The sequence below is a fragment of the Propithecus coquereli genome, unplaced genomic scaffold (genome assembly GCF_000956105.1).
Source record: "Propithecus coquereli isolate 6110/MARCELLA unplaced genomic scaffold, Pcoq_1.0 Scaffold69, whole genome shotgun sequence".
NCBI lineage: Eukaryota > Metazoa > Chordata > Mammalia > Primates > Indriidae > Propithecus > Propithecus coquereli.
The window spans coordinates 3,781,965-3,801,232 of record NW_012152951.1 but is presented as its reverse complement, the minus strand read 5'-3'; the positions used below and the strand labels follow the sequence as shown (position 1 = coordinate 3,801,232).

The 19,268-nt window shown below is 39.7% G+C and overlaps 3 protein-coding genes across 3 annotated transcripts in view; 1 reads left to right on the top strand and 2 right to left on the bottom strand.

The window, feature by feature from the left end:
* Positions 1-30: 30 nt before the first annotated feature.
* Positions 31-4,555, bottom strand: LOC105823659 (chromosome unknown open reading frame, human C10orf111; the record flags this gene model as incomplete). Its single annotated transcript, XM_012660905.1, is given in 3 exon segments — positions 31-185; positions 4,070-4,163; positions 4,202-4,555. Coding segments are annotated over 3 exon segments (603 nt in total), but the record flags the coding sequence as incomplete, so codon positions are not given.
* Positions 4,556-5,121: 566 nt separating this feature from the next.
* RPP38 (ribonuclease P/MRP 38kDa subunit) lies at positions 5,122-8,711 on the top strand. Its single transcript, XM_012660958.1, has 2 exons — positions 5,122-5,208; positions 7,764-8,711. Exon 2 carries the CDS (start codon positions 7,774-7,776, stop codon positions 8,620-8,622), a length of 849 nt encoding a protein of 282 aa, XP_012516412.1. The 5' UTR covers positions 5,122-5,208; positions 7,764-7,773; the 3' UTR covers positions 8,623-8,711.
* Positions 8,712-10,770: 2,059 nt separating this feature from the next.
* Positions 10,771-19,268, bottom strand: part of NMT2 (N-myristoyltransferase 2) — a 48,097-nt gene continuing 39,599 nt past the window's right edge. The window contains exons 10-12 of the mRNA XM_012660959.1: positions 13,460-13,627; positions 11,985-12,122; positions 10,771-11,811 (exon numbers count right to left, since the gene is read on the bottom strand). Coding sequence (XP_012516413.1) covers positions 11,791-11,811; positions 11,985-12,122; positions 13,460-13,627 — 327 coding nt within the window. The 3' untranslated portion in view covers positions 10,771-11,790. The remainder of the gene's footprint in view (positions 11,812-11,984; positions 12,123-13,459; positions 13,628-19,268) is intronic.

The following is a 19,268-nucleotide window of genomic DNA, read 5'->3' as shown; positions in this document are numbered from 1 at the left end:
CCCCGCCTCCTCTTAAAGGGCGCTCTCCCGTTAGAGGGCGCTCCCATTGGCTGGGATCTCGGCCCGGCAGGCTCCTATTGGTTGCTCTCCGGATTCGGCTGTCTTCCATTGGTCGCAGGCGGGAGGGCGGGGCTGATCCGTGAGCTGCCCCCGCCCGCGGTCCCCAGCTGTCGCCGCTGCCCCAACTGTAAAGGCGAAGCGACGTGAATTTCAATGAGGTCCTCTGCGCTCTTGGCCTGCTCGTCTATTCTTTCTCTAGAGGTCTCTTGCGGGAAACCCAGGGAGGCCGTCCCAGGGCACCGACCTCCCTTGGGACCCCTTCTTGCTACTCCCCTCTGTCCTGTGTAATTCCTGGAAACCCGGGGACGCCGGTCATCATCAGGGAAAAAGGCGTGTGGTTTGCACCTTTCTCCTCCTTGCAAAGCAAAAACACCTACATCTGAACGCGCGCTGCAGCCACCCTAACTTGTTTTCAATCACGGCAAAGGCACAGCACCGCTCGTCTATTCAATTTGACCCAGTTCTCCAGAGGAGCAAACCCAATGTCACTCCGAGTCTGCAGACCAAACACGCAGAATAGGGTTGTGAGCCGCATCTTGTTACATGTCCCAAGAACTGGAGCCAGAGTCTGGTCACAGGAGTTGATTTCCCGCGGACTCTTCGTTTGAATGGCCCCATCCAGGAGAAAAGGAACTCGGAGTTGGCAGAGTTGCAGAGTTTGAACATAACAACAGCGCAACCACTGACGGAGAAGAAAGACTCAGAAAACTTTTAGCTTGTTTTCGCATAAAGCTACGTCTAAAAAAAATGCTTCTTTTTCAAGTAAATTCCACCCCCACCCTGAAAATATTTTCGTGCTGAAATGAACACATTTCCAAGTAAAGGACAAAAAGCAAATGTTAGAAAAATGTATTGGGCAGTTTTTAGGGTTTTCTGTTTGTTTGATTTTAAAGTCCTGGACGATGGGAAAGTTTGGGATTCATGAACATAGAGATAGTATTCAGAACCTTGATTCTGAAAGACCCTAGAAACTCAAGGTATGTAGAAGAGAAAAGAGAAGAGGAGGGAAGACTGAGCCCTGGGGGGCTCCAACGTGGAGGGGCTGGGGAGAAGGGGAAGAAGTAGGAAAAGGAGACAGAGAAGAAGTGATCACTGAGGTAGGAGGAAAACCAAGAACACGTATCCCAGAAACCAAGTCAAGAAAGCAAATCCAGTGAAAAAGTATGTCTAGCAAGATAAGGATTGAGAATGTATGATTAAACCTACATATGGATGACCTAAATGGGAGTCTCAATGCAATGGAGGTGGGGGGCTATGTCTGACTAGAGCGGGTTTAAGAGAGAACGCAAGAGCAATTATAGAATAGTCTCGTGGACTGTCAGTTGGGTGTGGGTGGGGACTGACAGCTTTATGACACAGAGTTGCCCAGCCTGGGCAACATAGCAAGAGTTTGTATCTACAAAAAAATCAAATCAAATCAAATCAAATCAAATCCATTAGAGAGAGAGAGGGCACATGAAACACACATCCTGGACTAGCCTTGTGACCATCTGATTTAAGGTCTTTCAAATTTCTTTTTTAATAGAACCGCTCTGCCAAGGCCCCTGACAACCTTGAACATCTTCACATAGCCACCTAGGCAAGGCCTGACTGTAGCAGTCTTTTTTTTCAGCATATTATGGGGGTACAGATGTTTAAGTTATGTATGTTGCCCTTGCCCACCTCCCCCTCAAGTCTGAGCTTCAAGCGTGTCCAGCCTCCATCTTTTTTTTTTTTTTTTTAAGACAGAGTCTCTCTCTGTCACCCTGGGTAGAGTGCAGTGGCATCATCATAGCTCACTGCAACCTCAAACTCCTGGGCTCAAGCGATCCTCCCGCCTCAGCCTCCCAGAGTGCTGGGATTACAGCCGTGAGCCACCGCGCCCTGGCGGGCCATGTATCAACAGCAGTTTATCCTGAGTCTTGGCAGAGTGCCCCATGATTTCTCATGGAGCAAGGCTTCCCTCTTGTGGGAAGCAAGAAACACAGCGGTGTTTCGCATCCCTTTCCCTGGCTTCAGTTGAGACTAGGGCTTTCCATCTCTTCCCCCTTCTCCTCCCCACTCCCCGCAACCTGCTCTACCTTAGGGTGCAGCTGCAGGCTTTTGCATAAGTCTATAGAACTGTGTGCTGAAGTTCACAGTTGATTTCTCAATGCAGAGTGACCCACCCCTCATAATACCTGTCATCTGACCTCTGGGACTAGGGATGTTGTCCCATGGGGATTAGAGTCGCAGGGTGCTGACATCATGTTGGTCTTGATTTTGCTGTCCTGTGAGGCCTAGAAATTGCTTAATTGCTTGCAATGTTTCACATTCACATTGCCTCTAGGGACCCAGGTACTTTTTGGAGCATTATGTAGTCCTAACTAGCAGAGCTTTCAATACCACAGACTCAAAGTCTGTTTTTCTGGTTTTGCAGCTCATCATTAAAGTTTATTCTTAGGAACTGACTTTAAATTACTGGTTGTTATTTACATAACAATTGTTGATGTTATATATAGCAATAACACACACGCACACAAAGATCAGAAAGTCAGGAGGGAAAGAAGAATCTGGTGGTCAATTCTCTTACATTCTTCTATTGACAAACTTTCTTGTTGTGACTTTCACTTATTTCATCAAAGGACTGTGGCTAATGACATCATCCAGAATCTTAAATCACTGTTACACTACGGTAAGCATGTAAACCTAACAACAGTCCAATTCTAGAATTGATATAAAAAGAAAGCTTTATTATTCAAAGACCAAAGTGAGGTGGGTTTTTTGTTCTGTTTTTCAATTTTAGAGACAGGGTTTCACTCTGTTACCCAGGCTCGAGTGCAGTGGCCCAATCATAGTTCACTGCAGCCTCAAACTCCTGGGCTTCAGCTTCTTGAATAGCTGGGACTACAGGTGTGTGCCACCACACATGGCTAATGTTTTTGTTTTACTTTTTGTAGAGACAGGATCTTGCTATGTTGCCCAGGCTGAAAGCTAAGGTTTTACAGGCTAAAATAAGTGTCATTAAAAAGCAAAACTGATTATTTAGTATCAGATACCAAATATATAGATTTACAGTAATAATTTGAAGCCTTTGAGAAACATGAAAAAATGATATGTGGAAAGAAAATCAGAACACAAGATTTAATCTGCCAAATTTTAATGCAAAAGCATGCATGTATGGGAAACAAATTAGAAAGGGAACATTAAAAAAATCATGTTTGGAGGTGATTGGGTCCTGGGAGAATTTTTTTAAAAACTTTTTTGTTGTAGTATTTGCACAATACAAATGGGAGAGAAATCAACTTTGAAATGTAGTTTATTCTAGCAAAGTTCTTGTGGAAATTATCTTGCTAGTTTTAAAATAAAACATAAGTACTAAAATCATAAGGCTATATTTAATGTTTATTAACTTAATTCTGCCAAGAGTGTCACTGGATTTATCACAGTTCGATTTATCAAGCACTTACTATGTGCCAGGCACTGTGCTAAGTGTCTTATGTGGGATCATCTCTTTCAATCCCTCACAACAGGTACTATTTTTATCCCTTCATAGAGGAGGTTAATGAACTTGCCTAGGGTCATACGCTAGTCAGTGACGAAGTTAGGATTTCAACCTAGGCTGCCTGGCTCCAGAGTCATGTAATATATTAGAACAGCTAATAATCTCCATAGAGTAAATGTTAAGCTGAGACGATGCTCAAACTATAAACCTGGAACCTTAGGGGGACAAAAAGTTTGTTCCCCTAAAACTTTTCCCATTACTCTAGCATTTTAATTAGATTTGTGTGTCTTTGTCTTTAGAACTTCATAATGTTTGTAGTTCATCATAGTGAGTTCATGATTCATTTTATGAAACAAAAGCTTTTGTTACACTCGAATTCATTGTAATCTCATTCTTTTTAATTTTTGTTGATAAAAGTCACATTATATTTTTACCCTGTGTAACCCACAATAATCTTTGACCAAAAGCCAGCTTTTTGTTTTGTTTACTTTATGTCCTATTAGGTACTGTGTAGGTAGCTATTATAAATATGGAAATTGGAAATACAGAAACTAAAAAAATGGGAAACAAAATGAGTAGTGAAGAGACTGAGAAAAGGAAGAAGATATGATATGTAGAAGAGGAAAAGGAAGGGGGCCTAAGTTAGACTGGAAAGGAAAAAGTAGGGGCAGAGAGGAGGCTCTTTAGATCGGAAGCAACATCCTGTCTTCTAGGTTCCTGCCAAGAGCAGATCCGCAGATTCAGATTCCCGGGCTTCAAAGTGTCACTCAGCTGTTTGACCAATTGTCCACGACTTTCCGGCGACTCCGTTCGTAACCGCAATCTCCACTGCCTGCAGTAGCCACAGCAGACACTTGATGGAATATTCTGGTCTGCTCCTGCAGAGCTCCAAGCAACTCTTACTCCCCCTTTCGGGGCCTCGAGGTTCCCCACATTATTGCCTGTAAGGACGTGTTTCACCCAACGCCCTGCCCTTCATTTATCTTGATTTTCCCGGTGCCAGGGAGTCTACAGGGATTCGATGGGGATGGGTCATTGGAACTGGGGCTAGGGTTTTGCGTCCCTAAGGCAAGCCAGAGACAGAAAAGCGATTAGAGGTAGAGGATTAAGACTCCAGGACGCCGAAAGGCAGAAACAGGGTTAGAAGGGAGAAGGTGCTGAAGCCCTGAGAGAACCAGCCTCCAGGAGACTGCAGGGGGAAGGCTGGCCCCCAAACGGAGGCAGGTTACCGTGGCAACCGTAGGGTCTCGCGAGACAGACATTACGCCTGCGCACTGCCCTTCTAGGGCCCCGTTTGGAGCCTCGGGTCTGAAACTCAGGTTTTTAAAGATGGGGCCTCGTTCTGTCACTTCCAGGCCGCGCGACGCTGTGCCCCGACTTCCCCCACCTTGGGAGTGACCCACCGTAGGATAACGAAACGGGAAATGCTCCGAGCGGCTCCGTCCGGCCCCTCCCCCCGAGTTTGGTAGGTGGAGGCTGGGAGGCGAGGACTCTGCGCACGCGCGGCGCACGCGCGGCGCAGGCGCACATGGGGCCGGCGCTTCGCTCGCTGATGACGACAGAGTCGTCGTCCTGAGTCGAAGGTGAGCTGTCTCCATGCGCCACCCGGAGTGAGATCGGGCCTGGGACTCCGGCAGAGACGGATTTGAGGCAGCTTTTCCCGTTCTCTCGAGAAGACGTTTGTGGTATTAAAAATTCCTTTCTTCTTTGGCAATCCTTGTCTCAATAGTTGGATCTTTGTGTGACAAGCAATTGGACCGAGACAGAAACGCCCTTGCTGTTTGACAGCGTGATTACTTGCTAATATGTTTTTCTCATAGATTGTAACCTCACTGAGGCTAGCGACTATTTGTTCCTTATTTAAATACTTCATCTTTATGGACTGGCGCATGGTAGACAATCCATAAATACGTGTTGAAGTCAGAAAGGTGGTCGTGGGGCTGAGGGTGGGAGTGGGAGTCCAGGCAGAGGGAATAATGTGCATAAAGACATTGAGGTGCGAAACTGGTGGCCTCGTGTAACAGTACGTGATTCAGGGTTCAGTGTCATGGGCACGGCAGGGCCTGAGGAGGAGGAGGCAGGTGGGAGATTGGGGCCAGAGTGTGGAAGGCCTGGTATGTCCCTTTAAAGAGTTTGCACTTCATCTGTAGGCAGCAGAGGCCTCCCAGACATAGCTCAAAATGACCCTCAGCAAGGCCTTCCTATTTTTCTCCTTTTCTCTGAAACGATTACTTTTTTGATACTTTGTTTTTGGATTATATCGCGTGAGATGCTGCTTATTTCCAATTACATGACTCTCCTCCTCTCCTCACCAGTTTGTGCAGACAGAAGTCACTGCCTATCTTGCTATCCTTGCACATTATTTTAAGTATTTACCTTGTGCTGTTTGGATGCTGAGACACATGATCTGGGACTTGCAGTTTGGCAAGAGCTCTTTCAGGTCCTATTTGTCTTGCCCCTCTGTCATTTATTTATGTCTTCTTGACCATCTTGAACCTGATGCCACCAGCCACTGGCAATCACCACACTGGATTTGGAGGATCTGCTTTCCCTCCTGGTTTCCTGAGCTCAAGGGGAGCACAGAGATAATGGGGGAAGAGAAGGGCATGCAGTGTGGCTGGCGGGAAGGAAGCAGCTTACTGGACAATATTGACATCACTAAAGTTTGATCTCAACCCAAGGAGCTGAATTTTGGTATTCTGTGGGAAGGTGACTAGGAAGAATATCAGAGACAAGTAGAAATTAGGGGACCATTTCTCAGAGCTGTCCAGTGTGGAAACCTGACCAGCAGTTCCTAATTGTGGTTCTGAATCAGATTCACCTGGGCAGCTTTTTTCTTTTCTTTTCTTTACTAGTGCAGATGTCCTGGTGGTATTCCCAGAGATTCCAATTCAGTAGATCTGGGGTGAGGACCAACCATGTGTATGTGTTTTAAAAAGCCACAAGTTATTGCGTTGCAGCCCGGATTGAAAAAGCATAAAATTTAGATTTGGAAAACTAGTTGTGACTTTTGGCAATGAGTCTGTTTCCTCATCGACACATTGGGGAATTCTACAGGAATGTTGTGAGAATCAAATAATATGTGGAGAAAGTGCTTTGTACATACTGACAAAAAGTACAGACACAGTTGTTCTTTAACATCAGCTGCCAGCCTAGTAAGTGGAAGTTTAATTGGAGAGGACTTGACTTTGGTTTTGTCAGGTGCGCCCCTTTGGTTCTAGCTGAGCCCCAGGAAGAAGAGGAGAAAGACAATTGAGGGAAGAGAAAGGAATATGCAGTTGCCCCTGTGAAGGATAAACAGGATATGCCCTTAAGACCAGCAGTTTATAACATTTTCCCCAATAAGGGTCCCTCTTATTTTTCCTTAATGGATTAATATCGTTAAATTTCATTATAACGTTTCCCTAGTTTTCATGAAATTGCCAGCTAGAGCAGCAGCTTGGAATAACCACAAGGAGGGGGAATATATGCCTGCGTATGCGTCAAATGTTTTAGGAAAGATATTCAAGAAATTTAGGGTCCTAAATTGTAGGAGGCCTACAAAAGGGGATAGAATGGAAGTATTACTTGAGGTTTTAATCATGTACATAGATTACTGTTCTAGGTCTTTAAAAAAATCACCCCTGGTTAATTATGAAAAGCAGAGGCTTCCGGGGTCTTTACAGATTGTGAGTTCCGTTGGTGCAAGTGGACATGGGGTCCTGTTGACTGAGAGCCCCAGAGCACAGCCTGCACATGGGAGGTGCTCAGAGAACCCTAGTTAAATGAATGAATGGAAGCCCAACTACAAAGCAATTTGGACAACGAATGGCAACAAGCCTGTAACATTAATACCATACAGTCACTCAAAGGATAATTATGAACAAGTAGAAATGGAACATTTTTTAATAAATGAAATGAGTAAACACTATGATTACAATAATGCAAAACATTCACACATTGCCTGTGTATGAGTAAAGTCATGAAAAGGGGAAGATCAAACACTGGTCACCCATAGTCCTGAATATTTTAAAGAACCTCAACTAAGCTTTCAAAATGGGGCAAAAAAAAAAAAAAACTAAGGAAAGCAATTAAAATTATTTAATCTTAAAAGAGAGGTTCAATGGATGGCCACCTAATTGGGCCTATATAATTAGGTTTGCTCTAGCTTATCAAGACTCAGAGTAAAACCACGATATTCTTAAGAAGTGCATTTGTAGCTAACATGAATTTTCTGTTGTCATTTTGCTTCTCTGTGAAGGATTGTCAGAATGGCTGCAGCTCCTCAAGCCCCAGCGAGGGGATCTGTTCGTAAAACAAGACCTTTAACTGTAAAGACATCTTTGAACAATCCATACACTATCTGCTGGAGTGCTCTGGAGAGAGAGGATGTGCACTTCATATTGCAGACGCTTGAAGACAGGTTTAAGTCTATTGGACTTCAGAAGATTGAGGATAAGAAGAAAAAGAAAAAAACAGTTTTTTTAAAAAAAGAAAGAGAAAAATGCAGCGTAGATGTTGATGTTAGTGAGGACCTGAAGGAGAGAGAACCAGAGGCCAACCAGCAGGTGTCGGGCTGGACGCCTGTGCACGTCAGGAAACAGCTCGCCATTGGTGTGAATGAAGTTACCAGAGCCCTGGAAAGAAGTGAACTGCTTTTAGTTCTCGTGTGTAAGTCGGTCAAGCCCGCCATCATCACCTCACACTTGATTCAGCTGAGTTTAAGCAGAACTGTTCCTGCTTGTCAGGTTCCCAGGCTCAGTGAGAGAATCGCCCCCGTCATTGGCTTAAAATGTGTTCTAGCCTTGGGATTCAAAAAGAACACCACTGACTTTGTTGAGGAAGTAAGAGCCATCACTCCCAGAGTACCCAGTTTAAGTGTCCCATGGCTTCAAGATGGAATTGACGATTCCAGGGAAAATCTGGAGAACGAATCTTTGGAAAGCCAAGACAAAGAGACTTTGGACACTTCATTTGAAGATCTCTCAAAACATAAGAGAAAGTTTGTTGATGGGCAGACTTCTGCTGTAGCATTACAACCCCTTAAAATAAAGAAACTGATCCCAAACCCTAATAAGATAAGGAAACCATCCAAAAGCAAAAAAACTACTTCAAAGTGATCTTGTATAAACTTGCAATTTCATACAATTTTAAAAAGGACACCTTGTAAAGAAGCCCTGAAACTAATAAAATGAATTATATTTACATATATTTGTAGGATCCTGTTTGCTGATGTTCCTTACAATGTAAGACTGTAACTGGCATGGCACGGATATGCTGAAACTTTAAAAACACTAAGTGCAGAAAATATTCAAAGATATGAGTATCAAAACAAAAGTTTATTGAAACTAATGTCCATGCTTGTATAAATTCACTTTTTTAAAGGCTGGTATGATGCTCGTAAGCAAGAACATCTGTATCCTACAACACATAGCATTATTTTCTATCAAACTTGGAAAGTGTGCCACGGTAAACATGGTTCCAGTTAGTTGGATAGATGAAACGGCATTGGAGAGCATTATCAGTTTTAAAGGATGCCAAATGCTGAGCACTACATTGTGTTCAGAAGCAATACATCACTTTTTACATCATGTCAATTTGACTTTCTTTGTAGGTAGGCATAGACATAGACTTGGAAGAAAGGCGTGGTATTTATAGAAAAAGCCAGATAAGGTATTTTGACTAATTAGAATTCACCCACCTTTACATGGTCAGCTTACGTCCTTGAAAATCTAACATATAAAAAGTATGATGGTAATTAGATAAAATGTGGCAAAAAGACAATTGGATTTTCAGAAGTGGGTCTGTGCCATGACGGGTCCTTCAGGTTAGGAAGTGGAACGTAATCAGTGCTGCTTACAGTGTGTTTGGAAAAGTCACTTTCTATAATTTAGGGGGAATTAATAGATTACGAAAAATTTTTTCAGGCGAAATTCTGGCTGACTCATGAATTATGCCACCTCTTCATTTAAACTTTACTTGTACCATCTTGGCAAAAAAAAAAAAAAAAAAGTAAGGCTACCTTATGGAGTAGAGCATTTTCATAACAAAGTGCAGGACAACGTAGTTCTTTTTTAATCTATAAGACTATATATTGCATTTGAATTTAATTTTAATAGCTACTCTATAAACAGGCAGTTTTACGGATTCTCTAACATGTTCATTGGTAAATCTGCTTAAATTATAAAGAGGCAAATGTTATTACTGTATTTAAAAATGATCAAGTAAAATAATATGAATTCTGAAACAACTGGAAGTACATACATCTTTGAAGGAACAGTATAACAGTTTCATCAGGAGTTAAGCTCATGCCAAAATTTCAGACTGGCAATTCTGCAATTACTTGAAAAGCTACTTTGTATAAGACTGTGCCATAAAAATGGGATGTAAGTTCTTAACTAGAGCCTTAACTCTGATTCAGTCAAAATCTCTTTTACTTAATGGTGTGTCAAAGCATATTTCAGTGAATTGGTACAGTTTTGTTTCTTGAAGCCTTTCTCCTCCTTTAGGAAAGACTGGTGATGCAATTGCGTTTGAACTGTCCAAAGTGAGAAGTCCTGCACTGAGTCTCCAAGAACAGTGCTACTCCTGATAGTGCACTACTGTGGGGCCCAAGTCTGCCCTCTAGTGGCAGTCTCAGGGATGCCACAGCTGTGGGTTGGTCTTTAGGATGATGGTAAGCTATACATAAAGCAGCTTTCCACTCTTTAGTGTAAGTCAGTGTCAACAAACTTTCTGTAAAGGACAAGATGGTAAATATCTGAGGCTTTGCAAGCCATAAGATCTGTCACTCAACTCAACTTTCCTTTGCAGTGGCGAAGCAGCCTCGGGCAACACACGTAAATAAAGTGTGGCTGTGTTCCAATAAAACTTTATGGATGCCGGAATCTGAATTTTGTATAATTTGCACATTTCACAAAATGTTATTCTTTTGACTTTTTTTTCCCAATCATTCAAAAAAATAAAAACTCTTAGCCCCTGGGCTGTACAAAAACAGGCTATGGGCCCTAGTCTGAGCGCCCCTCCCTGGTATAAGGTATGATTGGTTTCATTGGACTACTTACAACATGAAGGAAATGCCATCATGTTATCTAAAATAACTTTTTCTGCACTGAACAGCCTAGGCACTGGTATAGTAAAGGCAGGAATTAGTATCTACTTTGTGGTGTTTGAGACAAGGCCAGTCTATGTGGCCCCCTGTAGCATCTTATTTTTCCCCTTGGGTGACGGGCAAAATATATGCACATATATGTACACTATGAAACTTTGTTTTTCAAATTCTAGATAAAAACACCATCAGTAACAAAATTATGAATACTTATTTACAAATAAGACATTTTCCATTAGCATGACAGTTTTCGTGATAAATTAAAGTCAGCAAAAAGGAACATGTGCAATTCTGCATAAGTAATAAAAACATTCAAACTCTCAATGTCCTGATAGCACTAATAAATTCCACCGTGCATCTCTTTTTGACTTAGAGCTTTTATTTCCTTTTGCTCACATAGATCCTTGATGTTGCTGAGAAGAAACTGGTGTTTTCATAGCAGCAGAAAAGTCTAGTCAGTCGTGGGCATGTGCTCTTTCAGAGAGCACACAGTGTGTGCACAGAACTTTGCTTTTGAAACGATCCACTGACCTCATGAAGATCAAAGTACAAAAGCTGTATGTTTACTGATTTGGCAACTTTGCTTAGGGAGAAATCAATGTCCTAGTCACCAGTACATTTTTATATTGTTCCACACTTCAACATCCACCACTTGTCCTTGAGTCACAGAAGTGTTAATTCCATAAATGTTCCCAAAGATACCATGTAAGATGACACAAGTAAAAATTTTCCAAATGGATCTCTCGTTCTGTTCCAGGGACAAATATACTGAATAAACAGAAATGCAGCAGTTTATCTCCACACAACAGCAAAGATTTCCTTACGCTATTTTGTGACTTCTGTTCAGTCTGCAGAAAAAGTCCCTTTGCTAGAGAGTGGAAAAATACCTCTCTTCATCAAGAGACAGCCAAAAGTTTAAAAATTAGAAGAATGTGCTCTTTGTACCCTTTCATTTCTCCCACAAATGGGTAAACAGTGAAAAAAAGATGAATTTTAACGTCCTAGCTAGAAATGTGTACTATTGGTCACATGTGGATTTTTTTTCCATCTGTTCTGATTGTTATCTACTACACTTCAGTTTCATTTAAGTTGTGCTTTTATTCTTCTTTGGAATGGCAGTTCCAGAAATCATTAGAATATTAACAAATGATGTCAGAGTTCTAGAAATAAAAATATCCACCTACTGTAGTACAAGTCCAACCTAAAAGGAGGGAATAAATGGAATAGTAAGAAAAATTAAATTACAAGGTAGTACAATAGATCTGTATTTTTAAAAGCTACTTAAAAAGCCCTCTTAATCCTAAGGGTAGCAAGTATGGAACTCTCAAAGTAAATTTATTGAGTTTACAAAAGCTATATGTCCACTTAACTTACCTTTTCAGAGTCTGTTCCTGGACACCTCCAGTTGTACAGGTAATACTGCAAATTGCCATCGCCTACACCAAACTTTAGTTTTTCTAAGACTGTCTTATTTTCCATCAAATCTAGTGCATTGAAGACATCAAATCCTTTCTGCCAATGGAAAAAAAGATATAAAATTTAAAACATCAAAGGACTAGAGAGTGTTTTCCATATTATGTATTTCACTATAACATCTAATTACTAATAGCTTGAATAGGCATTTATAATAGGTTTAATGTCTGCAATACATAGTGTAGGTTAAGAATTCAAGTGAAAATTGTCTTATAAAAGACAATTAGTAGTAGTAGTGAGTCTGATGAAGTCAGTAAGATAATTCAGAAATGCTGAATAAAAAAATGTAGTATGATGGTTACCACTGATATAAAATAACATTAATATTTCAGAAAATATTTTGTTCTAGAAGGGAACAGTTGTCAAGATGGTTCCATCTCCAGAATTAGTCCTTACTGGCCATTCTAAATCCTGACTTAGCCAAAGCTATTGTCACAGAACCACAGCTGTAAAGACTTTATGTAGTATGTCTGTCCTGGGCTGATAATGGGAAATAAATTTAGCAGGATTTCAATGGTAAAAGATTAAATTTCTTTAAAATGTTAGATAATACTACTATGCAAAATGTGATACAGAGGCAGCACCCCAATTTTTATTTCTCAGAATTTTTACCTTAAATAACTTACTACTAGCCATTTTGGGGAAGTAGATGAAAATGAGCAATCTGAGGATAGTGTTGATTTGGAGACCGAAAAGTACAGGTAACACATTTTTAAAAACAATGTTTTCAATTATCAAATACTAGAGAAATACAAGGAAGACACTTTTGATGTGTTGTTTTCAATTTCTCATGAACCATCTTCTCATATTCAATATGTATCATCAAAATGTATCTTTCAGCTGAATTAAATTTGTTTTTAAAGGAAAATATTTGTACCAAAAATTTAAAAATTATCCAAACTTCCACATTGGGTAAATAGAAAAACAACAGATATAGTATGTATATTGTGAATTTAATTTCCTTTAATTTTAAAATTCAGACTATTTGAATCAAAAAATTGCTATTTAATTATTCACTCAACACAAATATTTACTCAAGTATTTGCCTTGTATTATGGGATCATGTCTTTTTCTTATATTCCTTATATTATTACCTTATATAATAGGCTTTTATGTGCTCTTATATAAGGGTTAAGTTCCCAATTTGTATAAAATATCTTTTTTGTTAAGGTGTAATAAAATTAATGCTAAAAATAGCCACTTAAGTTTTAAAAGAAGCTCTTATCAAAATTCTTCCTTTGACTGATGGTCAATAGTGAAAAATAAAAATCTTGCATGATTCCACCTGTGTGGAAGAAAATACAGTACGTTGTTTCATATACTTTGGCATACACATTTGGAGAACCAAACAGCACAAAAAGGAATGAGTCCCTTACCGATTTAGCCAGGATGAGTGCGTCGTTCATGAGGTCCAAAAGGGGCGTCTCCGTGTGAATGTTGTAGAAAGAGTAGGCAGCTTTGAGGCTTTTGTGAGCCGGGTGGTGCATCACTGTCGAGGGGAGTGTGTAGAAGCTCAGGAAGTCGGTCAGTTTTCCACTGGAGTTCTGAGAAACACAGGTGACGGCAGGTAAGGTGAAATGAATAAGATAATACAAACTACGATAACATCAAATAACACGAAACATTTAGGAATAAATTTAATAAAAGATGTGCAAGACCTCCCCACCAAAAACTACAAAATACTGAGAGAAATTAAAGAAGAAATTAATGGAGAATTACACAGTATCCATGGATTAGATATCTCAATATTATAAACATCAATTTCTGCTAAAATTGATCTATAAATTCAATGCAATACCAAGCAAATCCCAGCAGGCTTTTGTGGTAAAAACAGACTAGCTGATGCCAAATTTATATAGAAATACAAAGGATCTAGAAGAGCTGAAACAATTTTGAAAACAAAGAGAATGACTGTAAAAGGACATAAGGAAACTTTCTGGATTCCTTTTTTGTATTTCAGCATATTACGGGGGTACAAATGTTTAGGTTACACATACTGCCTTTGCCCCACCCGAGTCAGAGCTACAAGCGTGTCCATCCCCCAAACGGTGCGCACCGCATCCATTAGGTGTGAATTTGCCCATCCTCCCACCCCTCCCACCTGCCTGACACCCGATGAATGTTACTACTATATGTGCACGTAAGTGTTGATCCATTAGTATCAATTTGATGGTGAGTACATGTGGAGCTTGTTTTTCCATTCTTGTGATACTTCACTTAGTAGAATGTGCTCTAGCTCCATCCAGGATAATACAAGAGATACTAGTTCACAATTGTTTTTTGTGGATTCTTTATCTTGATTTGAGTTGTAGTTAATTACATGGATTCACTTGTCAAAACTCATCAAACTGTGCACTTAAAATCTGTGCATTTCATTTTATGTAAATTATACCTCAGTAAAATTGACAAAAAAAATTTCAACACCAATTCACGATTTTAAAAAAACAAAACACAATGAACAGAAAAAAAACTTGATTAACCAAAATAAAGATTTTTGATATCTACCAAAAACTTCTTAATGGCTAAATGTTGAAGTTAGGATCAAAATGAAGATGTCCATTTGATATCTATTTATTTTGTACTATATGGCTTATCCACTACAATACTAAAAGAAAAGCAAATATGACCTATCAGGATTAAAAAGGAAAACTAAAAGTATAATTATTGGCATATAATATGTTTGGACATACAGAAAACCTAAACAAAATCTTAGAACTAATAAGAGTTCAGCAAATTTTCTAAATACAAGATTAACATACAAAAATCCTTAGCATTTCTATTCACCAACTTTAGTCAATTAGAAAATATAATGATAATTTTAAAAATTCCACTTATCACCAAAAGCTATAATGTACCTAGGACACTAAAATGTGTGTGTGTGTGTGTGTGTGTGTGTGTGTGTGTGTACACGCACTAGGGCAGCTGGGCAGAACTGGCGAAAGGGATTTCACCACAACAAACACTCGAACCCTGGAAGCTCTTGCACACTGGTGGGCTCAAAACTCTCCAACTCCCCCCACTGCTTCAGGCAGCGGGACCCTGCTGCAACTAGTGCCACCCAGGAAAGCCTATTTGACCGCACAATTCTGAGATTCCCATCCTACCCTGAGAGACACTGGACGCCCAGCCTGGGGAACCCCTGCCAACCCTGCAGACAGTACCGGCAAGGGCCAGTGGGAGTCTACAGACACCAGATAAACCAAGCAGACCAAAATAAAACTGGGAAGGCTCTGACAATTAAACTGTCATCGGAACAAGAGCTAACAAAGCAGCCAGGACCTGCACGTGAACATAAACAGGGTGACTACTTGTACCTGTTAAAATAAAAAATTTACTAAGACACAGAGTCTCCTCCCATAATGGGCAATATATCTAAGATAAAATCAAAAGTCACCTGTCATACCAACAACCAGGAAAATCACAACTTGAATAAGAAAAAGCAACCAACTGAGGCCAACACTGAGATGAATCAGATGTTGGAATGATCTGGCAATATTGTCAAGCAAGCAGCTATCATAAAAATGCTTCAATTAATCACAAGTGCTCTTGAAACAAATGAAAAAATGGAAAATTTGGGCAAAGAAAGAGATGTCATTAAAAACAAGAAAATAATAGAGAATAAACAAAATAAAAAACAAAAGTCTGGTTCTTTTGGAAGAAATATCAATAACATTTACACAAGTCTAGTAAGACTGACAAAAATAAAAAGAGAAAAAAAAATAAAAAGAGAGAAGATATGAATCACCAGTATCAGGAATGAAATACGAAATATCACTACAGATCCTGCAGCAATTAAAAGGATAAGGGAATACTATGAACGACCTTGCAATAATAAATTCAACAACTGAAAATGAATAGACCAATTCCTCAAAAATTATTAAAACGCAAGATGAAATAGATCATCTGAATAGTGCTATAACCATTACAGACATTTAATTCATTATTTTAAAGCTCCCAAAAAAGAAATGTCTAAGCTCAGATGGTTTCGACTGAAGATTTCTACCAAACATTTAAAGAATTAATACCAATTCTATAAATCTCTTCCGGAAAATACAAGAGGAAGTAATACTTCCCAACTCATATTATGAGGCCAGTATTACCTTATGTAAACCAGTCAAAGATATTATCATAAAAGAAACTTCAGACGAATGTCTCTCGTGAATCAAATACTCAACAAAACATTAGCAATCAAGTACGACAATGTATAAAAAGAATTATACACCATGACCAAGTGGATTTTTTCTAGGAATGCAAGAGTGATTCAACATTTGAAAATCAATCAATGTATTCTACCATATCAATGGACTAAAGGAGAAAAATCATATTATTATCAAAAGAAGCAGAGAAAACACTGGACAAAATCCAGCACCCATTCGTAAGAACTCTCAGCAAGTTAGAAACAGGGGAATGACCTCGAATTGATAAGGAGCACCTGCAAAGAACCTATGGCCAACATCATACTTCATGATGAAAGATGGGATGCTTTTCCCCTAATATCACAAGACTAAATATCAACCTTCGCCACTCTTATTCAACAAAGCAAGGAAAGATCTAGCTCCTGCAATAAGGCAAGAGAAAGAAATAAAGGAATAGAGATTGGAAAGGAAGCCATGAAACTGTCCGTATTTGCAGATGACATGATTGTCTATGTAGAAATCCTAAGGAATTTATACATAAACTCCTGGAACTAATGAGTGATTTCAGCAAGGTTACAAGAACAACACGGAAAAAAGCAAATGCATTTTTATATACTGACAATGAACATGCAGAAACCGAAATTAAAAATACAATACCATTATAATCACTCCAAAGAAAGTGAAGTATTTAGGTATACACTTAAGAAAATATGTACAAGTTTTGGATGCTGTTGTAGAATGCTGATAAAAGAAATGTTAACAGACCTAAATAAATGTAGAGACATACATATCATGTTCATGGATTAGAAGACTTTTCAATTCTCCCCAAATTAATCTATAGGTTTAACATAATTCCTATCAAAATGCCAGCAACGTATTTTGTAGACAAAGACAAGCTTATTCTAAAATTTATATGGAAAGGCAAAGGTAACAGATTGACTAAAACAATCTTGACAAATGACAGTAAAATGGAAGGAATTATTCTACCCAATATTAAAGCTTACTATATAGCTATAGTGATCGAGTCAATGTAGTATTGGTGGAGGGACAGAAAGATCAATGGAATAGAATAGAGGACCCAGAAATAGAACATAATACAACGTATTGTTATTCAGCATATAGAAAAACTTCCATAAATCAATAAGAAGATTACAGTCAAAAAGAAAAACAGGCAAGATATATGAATACAAATTCATAAAAGAAGAAATAAAAATGTCTAATAGACTTATGAGATATTCAAATTCATTAGTAATAAGGAAATATAAATTAAAAACAAAATACTATTTCATACTCATCAGATGGGCCTAAATTCAAAGTCTGATAATACCCATTTGTTAGTAAGGACGTAAGGAAACAGGAACTCTCATAGGACGCTAAGGAGCTATTTCACAATTCTAACAGTGTTAAAGATGGGTCTGACCCTTAGACTCAGCAGTTCTAAGTACATGCCCCAGGCAGCAGTTCTCAAAATGTAGTCTGTGAACCCTGTGGGTACCTGAGACCCTTTCAGAAATCTGTGAGGTCAAAAGTATTTTCATAATAATTACACTAAGAAGTTATTTGCCTCGTTCACCATGTTGATATGGGCACTAATGGAGCAAAAGAAATGGGAGTCAAAACTGCTGGTGCCTTAGCACAAAATAAGTCAGTGGCACCAAACCGTACTGGTAGTGGTCACCATATTCTTCAACGCTACACCCTCACAGTTAGAAAAAAAAAAAAAAAAGTCAGTTTCACATAAGCATGTCCTTGATAAAACATTATGAATTGTTAATTTCATTAACTCTCAACAGTTAAGTCCACATCTTTGCAACGCTGTGTGATGAGATGGAGGAAGTATGCCTGAGCACTGCTGCTGGACACCGGAACACAAAGGGGGCCTCGAGGAGAGGCCACATGCCCGTCACCTTATCTTTACCTCCACTACAAACGTGTAGATGATGTGCTCCCGGGGGAGGAACCAGTGGGCTACTTCCTCTTCATCCATCACTGGCGCTAGATGAAACTGCTTCAGGTAACTGTTGCTTAATTCTCGAACTGCTTTGATATCTTTCGGTTCCATCGGTCTCAAACCTGAAGTCTTTGTAACCTTGTTAGAGGGAAAACAAAACAAATCCAGAAGTGGACATATGAGAGGAGTAAAGCTACTGTGCGCTCAGAGTGTGGTCCACAGACCAGCGGTCTCAGCACCACAAGGGAACTTGTTAGAACTGCGGACTCTTGGCCCCACCCCAAAACTAGTGAATCTGAATCTGCAATGTCACAAGACTCCCTGGGGATTCATGTACATATTAAAGTTTGAGAAGTGCTGGGTTAAAATACAGACTAGACAATGGGTTGTATCTTCTTGTCTCTGTGCAGCAGGTCTTGGGTCCGTACTGCCCACAGCCCAAATAAAATCAAAGAAAACACTATGAATTGATTTCTATACCAATGACAAGAATTTAAACAGTCTACACGACAGGGCATCCCGATCTTAGTGTGGCTTCTGGAGTACAGTCGACCCTCTGTATCCGCAGGTTCTGCATCTGCAGATTCAACCGACTGCAGATCAAAAATATTTAGGAAAAAAATGCATGCTTGCATGTGTATGGAACATATACAGACATTTTTTCCTTGTCCTTACTCCCTAAATACTAACAGTACAACTATTTACACAGCATTTATATACTTTATTAGGTATTATAAGTAATCTGGAGATGATTTAAAATATACGAGAGGATGTGCCTTTAAGTTATATGAAACTACTATGCCATTTTATGTAAGGGACTTGGGCATCCTTGGATTTTGGTATCTGAGGGGGTCCTGGAACCAACCCCTCACGGATACTGAAGGACAACTGTGTTGTTCTTTAAAACTGCCAGGTCTGATGTTTTGAAAACACAGTTGAGAAACTTGTTTTTATTTCAATAGCCCATGAAAAGGGTGTAGTGATTTTGTTCTCTTGAGAATAAATCACCCCAGAGCAGGAGGGGACGGCGAGCACTGAATAGCCGAGTAGTTCCTAAAGGCAAGTGACTGCCAAGGACTGGGCCTGGCCTCTCATGCT

What these genes read in the sequence shown, in the direction of transcription:
- RPP38 (XM_012660958.1), top strand. Translation starts at nt 7,774, where the DNA reads ATGGCTGCAGCTCCTCAAGCCCCAGCGAGGGGATCTGTTCGTAAAACA.